The 17,240-nt window shown below is 41.9% G+C and overlaps 1 protein-coding gene across 1 annotated transcript; it reads left to right on the top strand.

Moving 5' to 3' along the window:
- The first annotated feature begins 4,893 nt into the window (after window positions 1-4,893).
- Window positions 4,894-17,238, top strand: grap2a (GRB2 related adaptor protein 2a). The gene is made up of 8 exons (XM_070982189.1): window positions 4,894-5,162; window positions 10,241-10,401; window positions 10,497-10,588; window positions 10,996-11,115; window positions 12,957-13,146; window positions 13,627-13,716; window positions 14,584-14,700; window positions 15,289-17,238. The coding sequence occupies exons 2-8, from the start codon at window positions 10,324-10,326 to the stop codon at window positions 15,466-15,468; spliced, it is 867 nt and encodes a 288-aa protein (XP_070838290.1). The 5' UTR covers window positions 4,894-5,162; window positions 10,241-10,323; the 3' UTR covers window positions 15,469-17,238.
- Window positions 17,239-17,240: the final 2 nt, after the last annotated feature.

Below are 17,240 nucleotides of genomic sequence, written 5' to 3'. Positions count from 1 at the left end.
AACAACGTTGCTTTGATTTTGATCCTCTTGAGATGGTTTTCTTAATATGGTGAGATCACTATAGACCAGATAGGCATATATCACTGTAAAATAATGATCTGAAGAACTGTGAAACCCTGTAATAAGTACGGGAATATGTGACATGAGTGATGTGTAGTTTTGTTTATTTGCATTTTTTTCTTCAGGAGTGTTACTTTTAAATGTGCCTTTTTCAAAATGAAGAGTGAAGACTCACATAAAGTGAAGAAGATAAATGAAATGTATAGATTAAAAGCTGTTCTACATTAGTGCTTAGAATATATTCATATATCAAACCCTGTGATAGACTCTCGGCTCTGTACTGATGTACACGTGCCTGGTGCACACGCTCCATCTAGTGGCAGTAAAGTTGAACTGCAACACAGCACGATGTCATATGAACAAGAACATAGTTGTACTGTGATGAATGATGCACAGCAACATCTGTGCAGAACATGTAAAATGCACTGATGTTTATGATAGCAGGTTGAAAATGTGCGATACTTAATTCTACATTATAATATATCAATGTGTAAATTTTTAAAAGAATTAAATGCGAAGTCGACAGTCAGAGGTAGAAAGAAACAAAGTGCTCAGAAGACTTCATATGTTTAATATTTCGAAGGGAAATAATGATGTAATTAATTATGTTCCAGATTTTATTTACTTTAAGAAAATGTTACTCAGCTTTGACTGAAAGCAGCACCTGGACCACGTACATATACATACATCAGTATACTGACAGTGGTGTAAGAAGTACTGAAATAAAACTGGAATTATCACAGTGTGAAAATGCTCTGTTCCAAGTGAAAGCCCAGCACTCAAAATCTAGTATCAGCATCAAAATATATCAAAGAACTGAAAGTAAAAGTACTCATAATGCAGAATGATCCAAGTCTGAATCGAACACTATCATTGGCTTATAATTAGTGATGCATTAATGTGTTCGTTTAACTACATTATACACTGACAGGTAAATAAATCCCTCATAAAACATCATAATTAATTGGTTGATTTGTAATTTATATTAATAATATGAATCTGAAAACCAACTAGAAGTAACCAAAGCCGTCAAATAAACGTAGTGGAGCGAAAAGTCTGAAGAAGCATGAAATGGAAAGTAAAAGTACCTCACAGCTGCACAGTACTTGAGTAAATGTACTTAGTTACATGCAAACTGAGGTTACCATCGCGTTAAGAATTCAATTTCAATTTCAATTTCAATTTCACTGACGATGTGTGTTTGTAACCTCACTGATGTCGTGTTCATATCAACTGTCTGAGTGTGAGCAACCTTTACACATTACATGTTAACTGTTAGCCACCACCAACATCTGCAGCACTTCTGTACAGATACACACTCTCTCACACACACACACGCACACACACGCACACGCACACGCACACACACACACACACACACACACACACACACACACACACACACACACACACACACACACACACTCAGCCTGCACAGCCTGTCTTTGTGGTATTGAGTAACAGGGCGACGGGCGGATGTGAATGAGCTCCACCTGCAGCTGCTGTGCACAGCGAGCGGTTTGGAGACGACGAAGATTCAGGTCAGACTCACATTTTTACACTTTCCTGCACGCAAACCTTCACTCTCTGAGGATGTTCATGTACGCTGCAGACCTGCAGGACAGCATGGATCCTGTGGACGTGCATGCTGTGACAAGACAGAGCACGTGGTCATTGGGATTAATGTCATTATTATCATATTATTATTACATTTAACAACAGCAAAAATAATCCACGTCAGGTCATCAGGATATTATGAAGCGTTTATGAGATGAAAACAACACTGAGCCACTTTTACTTCTATTATTGGGTTTGGCTCCACAATATTCCTCAAATTCAATGATTGGTTTCTGAAAATAACAACGTTTGAGAGACTTTTATCAGCTACTTTGACAATAATTTATAGATCAAATGTGCTTCATTGAGAAAATTTATGCCCGAACATTTACCCTCTCGCTGGTTCACATGCAGACAGGTGGGTGACGGCGGAGTGAAGCAATGCTGACTGACGCCAAACAGCGTTTTCATGAAGCAATCGAGCCCTCAAGGTAATCTGATTTTCTGTCATGTGCAATAATGTTCCATCAAGATAAGATTCAGTAACTGGCAAAATGTCAGCGCTGACATGTGTTATGACACCACGCTGCAGTTTAACATGGTAATATTAACAATAAAAACCATAATGTTTCACATCACAGCCTCCGCTCACACATGCCATAAATGGACAGCATTAAACATTTGTTCTTTTTCTTCGCAGCGAGAAGTTTCTCTACAAACGGGACTTCATATGGAATTGTTGAAACTGAACTCCAGGCTGGTAATACTGATAAATATACAATATAAATATACAAGATTAGGTTTAAATGCAGAAGCCACCTATAAGGTCTTTGTTACTTCAGTTTATATCCTCCTTTTGTGATTCATATTACTACAAAGAAATATAAAATTACAATCAAATTACCACAAAAAATGAACCTGGCGCCCTCGGGGCCCCTGAGGGTCTCAGTCCCTGAGCATCACTTCATTGTTATTTCTGGGTATACTTTCAGTCTTGCTGTTTTCTGCACAGTGCTGTGTTGAATTGTTTTTCCCACTGTCCTCACAGCCAGCGGTTTCCGTCCATTTGAAACTGGATTCATCATAAAACAGTCCAGACTTCAAATGAAGCTGCGCTTGATTATAGTAAAACTATGACGTAACTTTCACAAAAATAGAGCAGGCACAGATTTCTGCGTGTGAGGGAGTTTATTTTCTACATACAGGTGTTGACCTACTTCCTTGGCCTTCACTGAATAATGCAGCACCATCCTCTGCGCTCAGCATCGAAGGCTGAGGCACAGACGTTCAGGCTTTCTCTCCACAGGCCGAGTAAACCTCCTTTTTTGATCAATAAACAGACAAGACCTGCATGTACACATGCAGGAGAGAATATTTTGCAGTAAAACATGCAAAAATCCCTTTAAAAGGCTTTAAAAACTAATGCTGAAATCAGCAGGTAGGTCTGATTTGAAAATCAAAAGGCATTATAACAGTGCTACCAAGCCGCAGAGTGAAGCATGTTAGAGAAACTTCAACTGACCGTTTTCATTAGTTTGACTGTGGGTTTTGTTTTTTTACACACCAACGCTGGCAAATAACAGGATGGCTGTCAAAGCCAATACATGCTGGATTTGAATCTGTTGGAGGTGGAAAGACTCTGATCACACTCTGTTCAGTGGAATAAATCTGTGATAACAGCATAAAAAACACGAATCATTGTCCTCATGAATGTGCACACGTGTATGTTATATATTTTCTCTGTATCTGATTAAATGTTTTGTAGTTCACGTTAAGGTTTTTTGCGTACCTGCGTTTTCTTGTGCACATGTGCAGCTAAAGCACTGCTGCAGAGGTGCGGGGTTGTACTGTGACCTTCCACTGACAAATGCTTTACAGATGAGAAAGGTCAGCGGTGAAATACGAGGAAAGGAAAGGGAAGTTGATTCTAATTAACCAGGAAGCAACAGACTGGTAACAGAAACTGTCCTGATTTTCTGCAAAATGAAACACTGCTAAAAAGAAAGGCTTTGAGCACCACAAGCAAAACTGCATTCACCTCTATTGTGTTGAGCTGGCAGCAGAAATATCAGAACTACCTACAGGCCTACACACCTTCAGAGGTAAGCGAGACAATAGGATTTTGGGGGATTTTGATAAACAAATTTTTTGCCTCATAATTTATTGTACCCAGCCAACAAACACTGTAGCTAAAAATTATTTTTATCTTTCAGATCACAGTCGCAGTTATATTGTGCACCTATTTAACAATATATGCAAAAAAAATACTGCATTCTTCTACCAAAATCCAGTCCTGTTACTTCCTGTAAAATATGACGCATGCTCACGTAGCATGAACTAACCAGTTTCAACCAATAATATCATGGCATCCATCCATCAATCAATCTTCAACTTTTGGCGGCTAGTTAGCTAGCTAGCTCCAGCATGGTACGTCACATACAGAAACGTTCAGACCTTGTTCCATGGGACGGTGAGGCGTCCGCGTCTGCCTGCTGTGGTGACGGGGGCGATGAGGTGTTTGAAGGAGACGAGTAGTCCTCCACGACTGACTGGAGGCCACCGTCCAACTCCGAATCACCGCGAGGCTCCATGTTTGTTTTGGCACGCCCACTTGTTGTTGGGGGTGTGTGGTAAATTAATAAAGTTGGATTGATTGATTTAAAAAATAATTTGTATTTATTTATTTTTTTTCACCGGCAAGTCTGATTACACACCTAAAACATTTTTAATTAGGTTTTTCCATCCTCATTACAAATAAATTCTCTATGAATATGCAAATATTGTTCGTTTACGAGGGCCAACCATTATAAACCAACATTTCTCCAAAATCACTTAAAAGTTCAACAATTAAAAGCACTTTAAAAGATCACTAATTTACACGTAATATCTTGTTTTAATCCAAAACCGAACTCTATAGACAAATTCAAGTTGTCAAGTTCAATTCAAGCTGTTTTGCCCATTTCCTGTGCTAATCAAAAGAGATATATTGTGTTAATAAGATGTAACAGGCTGGACAGAGCCAGGATAGGTTTTCCACCTGTTTCCAGTCATTAGCTACCTGGCTGTTTGCTGTAGCTTCATAATTAACGTTAACTGTCCGTTTAACATGAGAGTGATGACTCTCACCAAGAAAGCGAATAAGCTATTTCACAAAATGTCGAGCAGACTTGGAAACTGGCGTAGAACGCGTCAAAAAGTTTAGTTTTATTTTGAAAATGCGGAAGGAAGCGACATTTTCTACAGCCCGTGGTGGCACTGCGAAGAGAGGCGGGACTGGAGCGTCAGTGCAGCGGAGCGACGACCGCAGAGGCAAAGACACGCCGAGCATATATATATCTTCCGTCTTTACCACACTTTTTCTGTTCAGCCAGTTAACTGAGCAGGAAAACATCTCTCACTCAAACTTTTTATTTGTTTAAGCGAGCATTGTTATTTTTTTTTTGAGCTTCTAAATATGCTGCTGTGTTCACACTTCGGAAGAAGAAGAAGAGGCCAGCCTTAGAATAAACCCCACAAACTGAACTGCGCTCCAGAGAGGAGGAAAGGTAGGATGAACAATGTCGATTAAAAGCCATAAAACTTTGTAAAAAATCAAACACCAGACTTCCTTGTAAAAATGATTCATTTTAGTAACGGCTCGCATCTCTTCCTCTTTCTCTTTCTCTCTATTTCTCACTTCTCTATCTTTCATCTCCACTTTAAATGAAACAAAACCTTTGCTGAAATTTTTACATTATTTGATTGAATTTGTTGTTTACATTTGAATGAAAATCTCTGCTGCAGCTGTAACAGCCAACACCACCAGATTAAACATATTAATTTGGCTTTTTAAACTGATAATCTATCCAGCTGACACCAGCAGGCTGCACCCCAGTCTGGTTTTTGTCACTCAGTCAGGTGTACTTTTGTACAGGTGCACAGGTTAAGTCTTCATTTCTTTGTTACTTGTGTTTGTTTAATGGTTGCTGCCGTTTGATTTGGCCTGTGTGTTCCTCAGCTGCATGTTTTTACTCTCCTCACTTTGGGGAAGTGGTTTTTAAAGCTGTTGTTAGTGTGTGGGGAGGGGATGAACAGAGTTTTATTAGGTCTGAAAAATACATGTGATTTGTGTGCAAACCAGCCTGTGTGTCACCAGAGAGGTCAGACTCTGGCGTTAGAGGTCAGTGCCCAGTTTCATCTGAGCGACCTCATGTCAAGACATCCTCCTGCTCACATGGTACACACCCTTCTGCATCCTGTGGTGGAAGAACAGCGAGTATCAGCTGCTTATCAAGAGCACTGAGGGATGAGTTGACTGCCGTTAGCCACACAGTCACAAGTTGGTTAATCAATCAGATTAATTATCTTCTCAATGCACCATTTTGTTGTGAACATCAGAAAAGTTGTGAGGACGTCTGATAAAATCTCCCGCAGCCCAAAGGTGTCCATTTCTGCAGCTTGTTTCATTTGACAGCTCAGCTCGTGACAACATACAGAAAGTGAGAGCTCAAACGACTGGTTGATCAGTTGATTGATAGAGATATAATCAGCAGCTATGACAAACATTCTGTAATTCCAGCTTCCCAGATGTGCAGATCTGCTGCTTTTCTTTGGCAAATTTTCATTTCAGTTTTTTGAGATGTTATTGACTAAATGATTAATCAAGCAGGGCTTCTTGTCACGTGTCCCCTCTAAACTGCTCACACGGTTTCATTTGATTAACTGTCCAAATGAGCAATGTTTAACAAAAACCCATAATTATCTCACAGCCCCTCATATTTATCTTGGAGGGAGCGTGACCCTGAGGTCGGGCACCACTGGACTAAACTAAACTTTATTCAGCTGCAGCAGTAACAACAGTAAAATGCTGCTATCACACTGATGCATCAGTGTGAGCCGTTAATGATGCAGGTGCAAAATGAGAGAACCCCCCCCCCCAGCTCAGACAGTGAAACTTAATGCAACACTGCAGGCAACGCTTCAACTCACAACTGATAGTATTAGTTACATCTGGGTGTTAACACTGTTGAAAAAATGCTGAATGCTGATGAGTTTGTTCTATATCAGCTCAGATCGGATCAACAAAAAACATCTTCAGAATCTATTAAATACAGCTGAAAAGACACTGAAGAACTGACTCACATCTTCAGTCCACAGAGCATCCTGAAACAATTTCAATGATCAATTAATCCTTCACATTATTTCTTGTCAGCAAAGATGCCAAGAATTCACCTGTTCCACATCCTCAGAAGCTTTTCTTTGTCTTCTCTGACAGTGAACTGAATATCTTTAGTTTTTGACCGACAAAAAGACATTTTTTTAGGAATAATAATAATAATTATATTATTAGAAATATAGTAGAAATTAATACAAAAATATGGTGATTTGGCTGTGATGCAGCCATGTCTGTCTGCCTGTATTCGCCACTGTGCTCAGTGTCCCGCCCACACCACTGATTGGTTACACATTATGAGTAACAGCCTATCAAAACTGAAGGCTGCCGCAGACAGGGAAATAGGAAGGCATGCACAGACTGGAGCGAGCGGAGTCTGAAGGACTTTTCTCCCCATGAAACTAACAGCAGCGACTGTTCGACGATGAGTATTTGATTGGCCAAGAGCACATCGACCATCCAATCAGCCAGACGGTGTCAGCCCGACAAAATGTTTACATCAGTAGAGGAAAGAATTTGCACATTAATCAATAATGAAAGTAGTGCTGGCTGCAGGCCTTGCCTCCAGCGTATTGACAGTGTGTAGAATGCCCTCTTTGTCTGAACGTGTCATGCTGTGAAAAACCACTCGCCACGCTGACCAACCCGCTGTCAGAACATCTGTGGTTAAATTCTACACAAATGACACAAAGTGTTGAAGTGCAAACATGTCCGAGTGTCAGCTTATCAATATGGTACATGGCAGCGAGTAAACCGTCGTTTCGTTTCAGGGTTTCAGGAGCGAGCGGTTCAAAAAATGAATAATAATCTTTCAAATCTGTAAGTTTTTCGGTGTCTGATAATGAATTCTGGAGGCTGTGATCACACCCACCGCAGTGACTGAAAATGGATATATTTGGTATTTGAGACCAGCCCTCTAATGAATCTAAAGCAGGAGTCACAGGGATTGCTGAACCAAACCAAACGTCCATGAATTCCTTCACTTTGACTCAGAACGCTTCCAGCGGTGCTCTTTTCCATATACACTTGAGGAAGGCTCCTGCTAACCTAACCCTAACCCTGACGCCCCCAGCACAAAACAAACACAGACTTCTGAGAAAGCATTGACGCGGTGGAGTCACGGTAGAAGAAGAACAACTCAAAGAAACGCCTTGTTTCTGTTATCACACGAAAGCTGACGTTGATTTAGCACCAATCAGTAGTTTTAGCTAACTGTTAGCTGACTGTTCAGCTAAGGATTTCAGTGACTTCACCCTCTTATCTATTGCTTTTAGCTATGGCGTAATTGTCCTGAGTCGCACTTTTTTGTTTGAAACTTCACTTCATCTACCAGGTTAATGCAGATGATTGTGTCATGTTTACAGTTAATGGTGTAAAAGTCTATCTTCACTTAGCCTCTGTCAGTGAGGTGATGCTAACGCCGGTGAGTTAGCTGTGCTCGTCAACGCTTGTCACGGCTCGGACGGTTCATCAGAACAAATCAGCGCTGTCAACACCTCCACCTCCATTCTTCACAGCAGCTGCTTCAACTGTTTTATCCATCGCTTTTGACAAACGACTCCAACTGTTCATCCGTTAGTTTTAAATAGCAGTTTGAGCCGTTTATTCGTTGTTTTCAGAGACTCACACTTTTCCTTCTTCTGTTAATCTTAATTTCAGTTTTTTTTTTAAATTGACTGAGCTACTTCACAGTCATTAAAGGTTTTATCTAAAAAAGGTCTTCTCTCCTCAGAAATGTGAGAAATAACATTCAGCAATCCGTATTTATTCTGAAAGCCGTGTGTGCAAATTAAAAGTATAAAATCTTTTATTGATGGACGTTCGTTTGCCTCGTGGGGAGTGAATATCATGAGCGTTTTTCAGCATTGTATATCTACGACTGAGATACTTGAGTTCAAAGAAGAAGCTTGTAAGCTTGCAGAGCGCTCTACAGCTGCATGCGTGATGCAGACTTTTTCACCATCACTCACCACATCCTTCACTCCACAACCACAAACAGAGGGAAGGTTTTATTCACGTCTGTGGGAAAATAACCAAATGTAACACCCAACATTAATGGCAGTCATGGGACTCACATTCGGCCTGTAGCTCTAATTTGCCTTTTGATCCGAGTTTCAGAAGTTAAGCTCTTATTTCATTACATTTTCTCGATCTTTGTGTCCCTGCCCTGTTTGTGTATCTGTGGATAAACTGTAACAAACGAGGAAGTGGCTTTTATGACTCTTCCTCATTTAAAAATAGATCACAAATGAATATTTCCAGACTCTCCACGTTTCCTTGTTCTTCATTCATGCAACTATATAGCTGCGTCACATATGACCACTTCGACCAATTACTGTGTAATTACCAGGAACTGAGGGATTAAATGGTGAAGTGGATTAACGCACTCGTAACTGCTGCTGTTTGAGTTTCATGTTTAGTTGTTGTCTACATCTTGTTGCCTTCCCTCATAAACCAAACAGAAGCCCGATGAAGACTATTGCATAAGAAATATTTAAAATCAGCTCTGAATCGTGAAGAATGTCTGTCCTGTCTGCACATTGAGTCCTGTGCATTTGCACATTTACCGCTTTTATTAACCCTAATGTGCTTCGGGTTGTGGACGCCATGTGACCTCAGCTCAAAAAACCCCTTTTATCACCTTGACACTTTTTTTTTCCAACAGAAAATCACACATTATGTTTGGGGTCTCAGAGACACAGCACTAAAACACGGCTCCGTGTCTTTGATTGGTGTTGACAGGACGTTTTACGCAGCTCTACACTCCTAAACTACGAATAAGAGTGTCAGGTCATAGGAGTTTTGTGAGGTTGTTTATAGGAGGTCTAACAGTGAATCGAGCCCAAACATAAAGTCACTGTAGAATAACATATTGTTCATTTATCTCTCTGTCAATGACTTGCATGTGGCTTAATTCTGTAATTTTGCGGCTCTATATTTGCTTTTGATGTTAACGTATTTCCCCAAATGTCGCACTAATCATTTACACACTTTGAACAGCAGTCATTTAGATGAAAGACTCTGCCTTATAATAAAGTTTTAAGAGATAAATTTCTGTTTCATGATGAACTATGAAATTATTCTCTCAAGCTTCCTTAAATTGGTCATTTCACTGATTATTAGATTAGAGGCCACAAAGTGCAAAACGCCCATTTTATGAAAAAGTCAGAAATATGAACATCTCTGTCTAATTCTACACTTCAGAGTTTTAAAACCATCTTGTGACTTCCTAAAGATAATCTTGTGACCCTCCCCAAACCACAGCTGGTGTGTTTCACTCTAAAAGCCGAGCGATGTCATCAGCGTTGACACCTCAGAGAGAGACGTCTCTCTTTGCTCCCACAGGGCTGATTTGTCTCCGACATGCTGTTTTAGCATTTTCTTCTCGACAAACTGCAGATTTTAAGCACATGCTGAAGAGCTGAGGGTTGTTTTGTTAAACTTCCTACATTTTTCTTTCTCCCGGCGTAGAAACACCTGTGGCGGACTCTCCGATCGTCCCGTTGCACCTTTTCTTCGTTTGCTAAACCTCTGTGTCGCTTCAGCCTGCACCGATGGAAGCCAGAGGAAAGTATGATTTTGCTGCAACAGCAGACGATGAGCTGAGCTTCAAAAAGGGTGATTTACTGAAGGTCTGTGTCTGTGGATTGGATGATTTTCTCAATGTGGGTTAAAAATCTTTTATTGAATTTGTGTAATTTCTTGTTCCTTTGCTCTTTCTGCTCAGATTTTAAGCCCACAGGATGACTGGTATAAAGCAGAGATGAACGGACTGGAAGGATTTGTACCACAAAACTACATCGAGATGCAGACTCCGAGGTGACAGAGTTTGTGGGGGAGTTTCTTACCTTATTTGGGATGGCATCCACTTCATTCCTCTCGTAACCTTTGCTAAATATACTTCATTTGAAAGTCCTCCTGATTCTACCTGTGCAAACCATGTTAAGATCCCAGTGAACAGCTGTGAATTGTGCAACAGGACAGCAGATAAAACAACAATAACATAAGAAAAAATGAAAACTGTAAAGTTAGTTTAGTAGCACTTGAGACTAATTCTGGCTTTTTCACAATAAACCCCAGAGACTGTGAGAATAGTTCATTCTAGGTTTGCCGTTTCTGGCATTGTCGACAAAAAAGCTGCTGCTGTTTAGAGAAAGTGCGGCAGGTTATGTGAGGTTGGTTTACATCAGATAAGCAGCAGCAGTATATCCTCTGTGTGCATGCAGGTGGTTTCAGGAGGACGCCAGTCGCAGCGCTGCAGAGGAACTCCTGAGGCACAAAGATGTGGGAGACTTTGTGATCCGAGGGTGTCAGAGCTCCCCGGGAGACTTCTCCATCTCTGTCAAGTGAGTGAAAATAGTCTTTGTATGTAAATAAAGTGCAAACAAATTCATCGGTCTCAAAGATCGCTTCGTCATATCCCGAAGAAAAGCCTGTGATGGAGCTTTGAATCAGCGTAGAAGATTTCTTTAATTCACAATATCACTTTAATGATCTTCGTCTTTTTTGATGTCTTGTTTTTACTGTTTGCTAAAAACCTCCTCTGAATAGTGCTTGTTAGTGATCGCAGCTACTGCTTTCATGCTGCTTTTTAAATATCAAAGGAGCTTCGATGAAGCTTTCTTTTTCTGTCCTCTCAGAAACCAAAACACGAGACAAACAGTGTGAGGAATGTATTAAACAGTGTGTTTGTCTGCTTTAGCACGTCCAGCTAGCTAGCTTACTTCCTACAGTCGTAACGCAGCATGACTTCCGTAAGACTCCCTGCAACATGAGGACAGTTCTGTTTCTTAATGTCCATGTCTTCCTTGTGGATCATTAGCTGGGATATGCTGCTTTAACTTCAGTCTGTTAGCATCATGCACCAACTAACTTACGGAGCTAATGTTAAGATGATGCTTTATTGGCTAGCTCGCTAGCTACAGATGATACAATCTACCAGCAACAGTTGGCATTTCACATGGCCAAATTAGAAGCCTGCGTTCGTCTTCTCTGACTGTTCTGATGGTAAATGTGTCGCTGTTATCGCTGTAAACTCTGCGTCTGACCAGTGTAGGTTTTAAGTGTGGGTTTCTGTCACGAAGCAAACCGACTCAGCGTCTCTAACTTATTAGCCAGAAGGATGAACGTTAATCTGTAACCAGCTGGTATGCTAACTGTTAGCCGCGCGGTGACGTGTTTACAGTAAGTATCTGATCAGTTACTGACAGGGTCGATATTAAAAACCTTCACCAGATTAATTAGTGATGAGATGATCAGCTGCGGCCAGAGCTGGAGGGCGGGAGTGGATGAACCCGGTTAATGAGTAACCGCCTTTAAGGGACGCTCTGAGAAGTGAAGCCAACGCACCTGCAGCGAGGCAGGGGTCCATTCATTGGTCAGCACAACACTTGGCGTTCTTTTGGTTGGGGATTTGGAGAAAAGAGTCAGAGCACACAGAAGCAGCCTGAGAGTGAGGAGGAGGAGGAGGAGGAGGAGGTCTGGAGATGGACCACAGGAACAGTATGTCTGACAGCAAGCATACAGTTTGAACAGAGGCAGAGCAAGTCCGCTCTGTTTGACTTTGAGGGCAGGCTTTGAAATCGATGAGTCATGCTCTGAAAATGGAATACCACACCCTAGAATAAAAAAAGGAAGAAAGTCCCATAGTTTTAACACATAAAAGTGTGACTGAAGTCTGTTAAAAGGTCAGTTACCCTCACTAACCTGATTTAACCGTCAGTACGCCAATATTTCCCTTCTGTGGCCATCGATATAAGAACTAAACTCTGACTCATCATCTCTCCCTCTTAGTTTCTCTAATGTGCTGCAAACTGCAAAACTTGACATATTTACAGCGAGGAGGCAGCTGCAGAAGCAGCGGCAGAGTAAACAAGACAGAGACAGAGAGAAGCAGGCCTCCAACGCCACGTTCGGCTGGTTTCCCTCAACGTGTCTGCAGATCAGCAGCCGACATGTTCAGACTGCACAGCCTTTAACTCGACTGCTCTTAGTTGTTGTTGCTTAAGCTCTGTGGTCTCCTTCTCGTAAACTTTGATGTTGTAGTTTTGTACATTGACCAGCAGAGGACAATCCAGCCGAGGAGTCGGCTGAAGCTCTGGAGTGATGGAGCAGAGGCAGTCGTCAGCTGTTCAGGTCCAGCTAATACAGCCCTGCACTCCCGTGCGTATGCTTTATCTCCCCCCAGACACGAGAGTGACGTTCAGCACTTCAAAGTGATGAAAGACAACAAAGGCCAGTACTTCCTGTGGTCTGAGAAGTTCACCTCTCTAAACAAGCTGGTGGAGTTCTACAAGGTCACCTCCATCTCTAAAACCAGAGAGATTTACCTCAACGATGGCAGCTCGGACAGGAGGAGCCCCTCCTCGGCTCAGTCGGTACGACATTCATGTCATTCAGACACATGCATGGTCAGTCTGCTCGGCTTTGATTTGCTCTTCCCCGTAAAGAGTTTATCTCGCAGAAACCAAAAGGCTGCAGTAACCTTCATCAGTGGGTTACTTGTTAAAAATACCACAGCGTGTGCACAACGGACTCCTCGCTTTACATCATGCACTGTTCAAATGTGTATTATTGTTTGCTCAGTTTCAGTATATTTTTAGGAAGTCAGAAGAATATTCACATGCACTGTGCTCGTTTACTGTCATATGGGAACTTAGAGTTTTCCCTGAAGTGTGTTCATGTGGATGCTTCTGCTTCCTTGCTGTCCTGGAGTCCACGAGGCGTTCGCGTCTTTGTGCACACCAGATGAAAAATGTTCGTTTTGTGAACATGTGACCAGTGTTTTTCCTGCTCTGCTGTAGTTTGTGACGCGGCGGCGTGCTCTTATGTCCTCTGTGTGTGCTTCCTTCTTGTAGGTGAAGAGGGGAAGTTTGCCTGAACAGCGTAACACAGCTGCAGCCGTCGCGTCGCCGCGCAGAGCTTCAGATCAGCCTCACAACCAGCTGGTACGCACACTTTCTGCCCGCCTTTCCCAACCTTTGTCAGCCTGAAGACCCCCTCAGCCCTCAAATACCCTCAGAATGACCCCGCCCGTCCTCTCCCTGACATGTTCATGTGAATGGATTTTAACCTGGATTACATTTGAACTCCGTCATGTATCTGAAAGCAGAAATATAAAACAGCATTTTCTGTTCAGTTGAGCTGTTTCCATCAGTTTGGTGAAGCTGAACTTTTCAACCACTTTGTCCATTTCTTACAGCAAACTGCTACTTGAACTGTTTAAAATATTATTTTTAGCTGACTTTTTTATTACTGCTCGCTAACTATTCAGCTGTTCGCTTACTATTTCAGCCTTTCATTCACTGCTTGTAAGCAGACATTTCCACTGCTTCTTAAAGTATTTTTTCATTCAGATATTTCAGACATTTTTCCCTTTTAACAGTTTCAACTGCTCTTCTTCACACTCTCACGCCGTGTTCAGGCGTTTCAGTGTGTGACTCATTATGTGGATGCATATTTTTCTCTCTGATATTTCTGTGATATTTTTTTCAAATAAGTCAAAACCGCAATCTTTCCTCAGCAACTGCCAAAGAAACCCCCCCAGGGGCACAGGTGGTCCTGGGTGGGAGTCACAGCTCTCTACCATTATGACTCATATAATAACCCCCTTCTTAAAATAGCTTTTCAGTGATTTCGAATGTTTTCTCACGTTTGAGTTTCTTTTATTCTCTTTTGAAAGTGTCTTGTTTTTATCGTAAAGCACTGAAAGGTGCTGCATCGCTGACGTTTATTACATTTTTTGACTGTAATATTTGACTGTGTCTGTTTCAGAAGCAGAAACGTAAATTTTTGTGTTATTCCCTCTTTCCCAGGCTAAGCGAGTTGGTCTGGAGGAGCGAGCTCACACCATCGGTCACACAGGAAGAAGCAGCCCCGTCAGCTCTGCTTATCCTCCCCGTCGCACGTCGGAAACCATGCCTCTGCCTCAGGTCAGGAGAACGAAGTGAAAGTCAAATGACTGTCTGACAAGAGTCAAACACATCGTTCACTGTATGATCAAAACCGATCAGCTCATCTGACCAGAAGTGGAATTTTGAATGATCATTTCAGCAAACGTCCAAATTTCGGAATCATTTTAAAACCTCAGTTTAGTCATTTATGCCCTCAAATGTCAGTGTATCCCTTCAAATTAGCAGTTTGTCCATCACATTGCTTCATTTGTTCAGCAGCATTATCAAACATCTTTAGTCGTTCAGCTGTCAAACATTTCACAGTACATGCTTCAGTGCTGAGGTGTGCACTGAGACGGTGCTGGAAGAAGTTTTCAGATCCTCAGATCCTGCCTGGGGCAAACTTTAGCCCATGTTTGTAGTATTTTAAGGGCATGTTATTAGTTAGAGGGAAGAAATTGAACAATTTAAGAACTGAAATGAGTAATGTGAGTTATTTGTGATTTAAGGGCACATTTTCCTTTTTACTGAAAAGCTCGTGTCATGATAGAAACACTGAACTCCTCTTCATCAGTTGTATTGGTTGAGGTGTTGAGCGTCGCTTGCTTTCCTCCTGCTGTCCCACAGAGGGCGTCGGTGGTGCAGGTGAAGGCGCTGTACGACTTCACCGCAGAGGAAGACGACGAGCTCGGCTTCTACGCCGGGGACATCATCGAGGTGCTGGATCGCTCTGACGCGTCGTGGTGGAAGGGGAGGCTGCGGGGGAAAAGCGGGCTGTTTCCTGCCAACTACACAATACAGCTGTGAGAAAACACCCCGGGCGACGCGCTTCATGTGCACACATCCGCAGACTCGCTCTGCAGGTGCGCCGGCCCTGAATTTGTGTTTTTGAACACAAACACTGAGCAGTCAATGACTCATCTAATCTAATCTCTGCTCCACATGGCGACCCCTCAGGACTGAGTCAGTCAGTGTTTTCACTGTATGCTGTATGATATTCACATAAATGCTGCCACTCAGTGCTCATTTAGGATTGATTGAATATTTTTGTGTCAGTAATTTACAAAAAGGAGCAGAGACTAACGCCCTGAAACCAGGAGCGCACAGGAGCTGCTGCAGCCGGCGCTTTTCCTTTGTGTTGACATGTCTGGCAGCAGGTCATCTTTGGCAAAATGCTCATTGGCCGGTCTGCTGATGAACTGACTGTAATCCAACGCTTGACGTCATATTTTTTTATCACTGATTTCATTTTTAAATCTAACTGTGGATGATGAGGGTCTTGGGGTGAAATGCAGCCAAAGAAAAGCCTTTTAGGAAGGTTTACTGTGTCCTCCTCAGCTAGAAGCTTCAAGACCTTTCTGTTCCCTGCAGCAGATTCTCTTATCATCATATTTCTATGTAATCCTGATAAAGTCCTGCCCAGCTGCATGACAGCAGCCACAACCCGCCACAATACAAGCAGAAGTAAGCAAAGTTTGATTTCAAAATAAAAGCAGGTTCAGAGCCTGCGTCCTAATTCCCACACTAGATCCTCTGAAGGATGCAGCAGCTGCTTCCTCCACCTTAAAAAGGTTCATTACTCATTAAGTCCAGAATTTTCAAGGTCATGACCCAGAAGATGTCCCACGTAGGCAGTGGTGTGGCACAAAGATCTTGACCCCCTCCCCTTTAAATACATCTGTCGCCTTGTCCAAATGTGTGAAGCTTTCACTGTTAAAACATTAGAGGACCATATCTGAGCATGAAGCGAAGGCGTGAAGTTGTTTTCCTCTGGCACCTTCAGTGAGAAACCTTTATTGTATGTCACAATAAAAGACGAACTAACAGGACTTTCTTTTAAGGGAATTTCTTATTTTTTTTAACAACATGACATTTCTTCAAAGGTCACATTTACTGAGGCTTCCCACTGAATCACATGTCGAACAAACAACGGCTCAGTGATCAATGTATTCATGTAACTGCTAATCATGTGTAAAACCCGTCATTAACCACAGACCCGGACTGATGTGTTTATGCGTGACTGATGGCAAATGGACTGTGATTATATAGTGCTTTTACAGCGAAGCGCTTCAAAAAGGGCCTTTCATTCACTCCATCGATGGCTGTGCTTTTCTCAAGGACTCTTCAACATGTCGACAAGAGGAGCCGCGGATCAAAACACCAGTAATCTAGCCACTCAACCTCGTACATAGAATGTGGTTACAGGACACTTTTCATCTTTACAAGTGGGCGAGAAGCACCTGAACGCACCATCAAACCGGCCCTCCAAAGTGTACCTTTTTCACAAAAATACGTTGAATCTAAAAGAGCAAATGTTGACAGTTTCATTCATTAACCAGCGGCTGATGATGTGACTGATTTCCTTTTTCTGCCTCAGCTGTTGATGAGGAGTGATGAAGGAAGATTTATTCCACTTTCATCCAGCAGGCTGATTCTTAAACTCTTTACGCAGCTCCAACGCTGATGTTTTAATGAGGGCTCACAGGTCAAAAAGGTCGGGACTGCTGTTGGTTTAATCTTTAACAATGATGTATTTTGTATGTTTATCACATGTTTTTAATGAAAAATCTTGATCTGAA

The sequence above is a fragment of the Chaetodon trifascialis genome, chromosome 15 (genome assembly GCF_039877785.1).
Source record: "Chaetodon trifascialis isolate fChaTrf1 chromosome 15, fChaTrf1.hap1, whole genome shotgun sequence".
Lineage (NCBI taxonomy): Eukaryota > Metazoa > Chordata > Actinopteri > Chaetodontiformes > Chaetodontidae > Chaetodon > Chaetodon trifascialis.
The sequence above is the reverse complement of the archived record's forward strand: the minus strand, read 5'-3'. Positions and strand labels throughout refer to the sequence as shown.

What these genes read in the sequence shown, in the direction of transcription:
- grap2a (XM_070982189.1), top strand. Translation starts at nt 10,324, where the DNA reads ATGGAAGCCAGAGGAAAGTATGATTTTGCTGCAACAGCAGACGATGAG. An exon ending in GACTTCTCCATCTCTGTCAA is followed by an intron (nt 11,116 to 12,956) that starts GTGAGTGAAAAT and finishes ATCTCCCCCCAG; the next exon opens with ACACGAGAGTGACGTTCAGC. An exon ending in AAACCATGCCTCTGCCTCAG is followed by an intron (nt 14,701 to 15,288) that starts GTCAGGAGAACG and finishes GCTGTCCCACAG; the next exon opens with AGGGCGTCGGTGGTGCAGGT.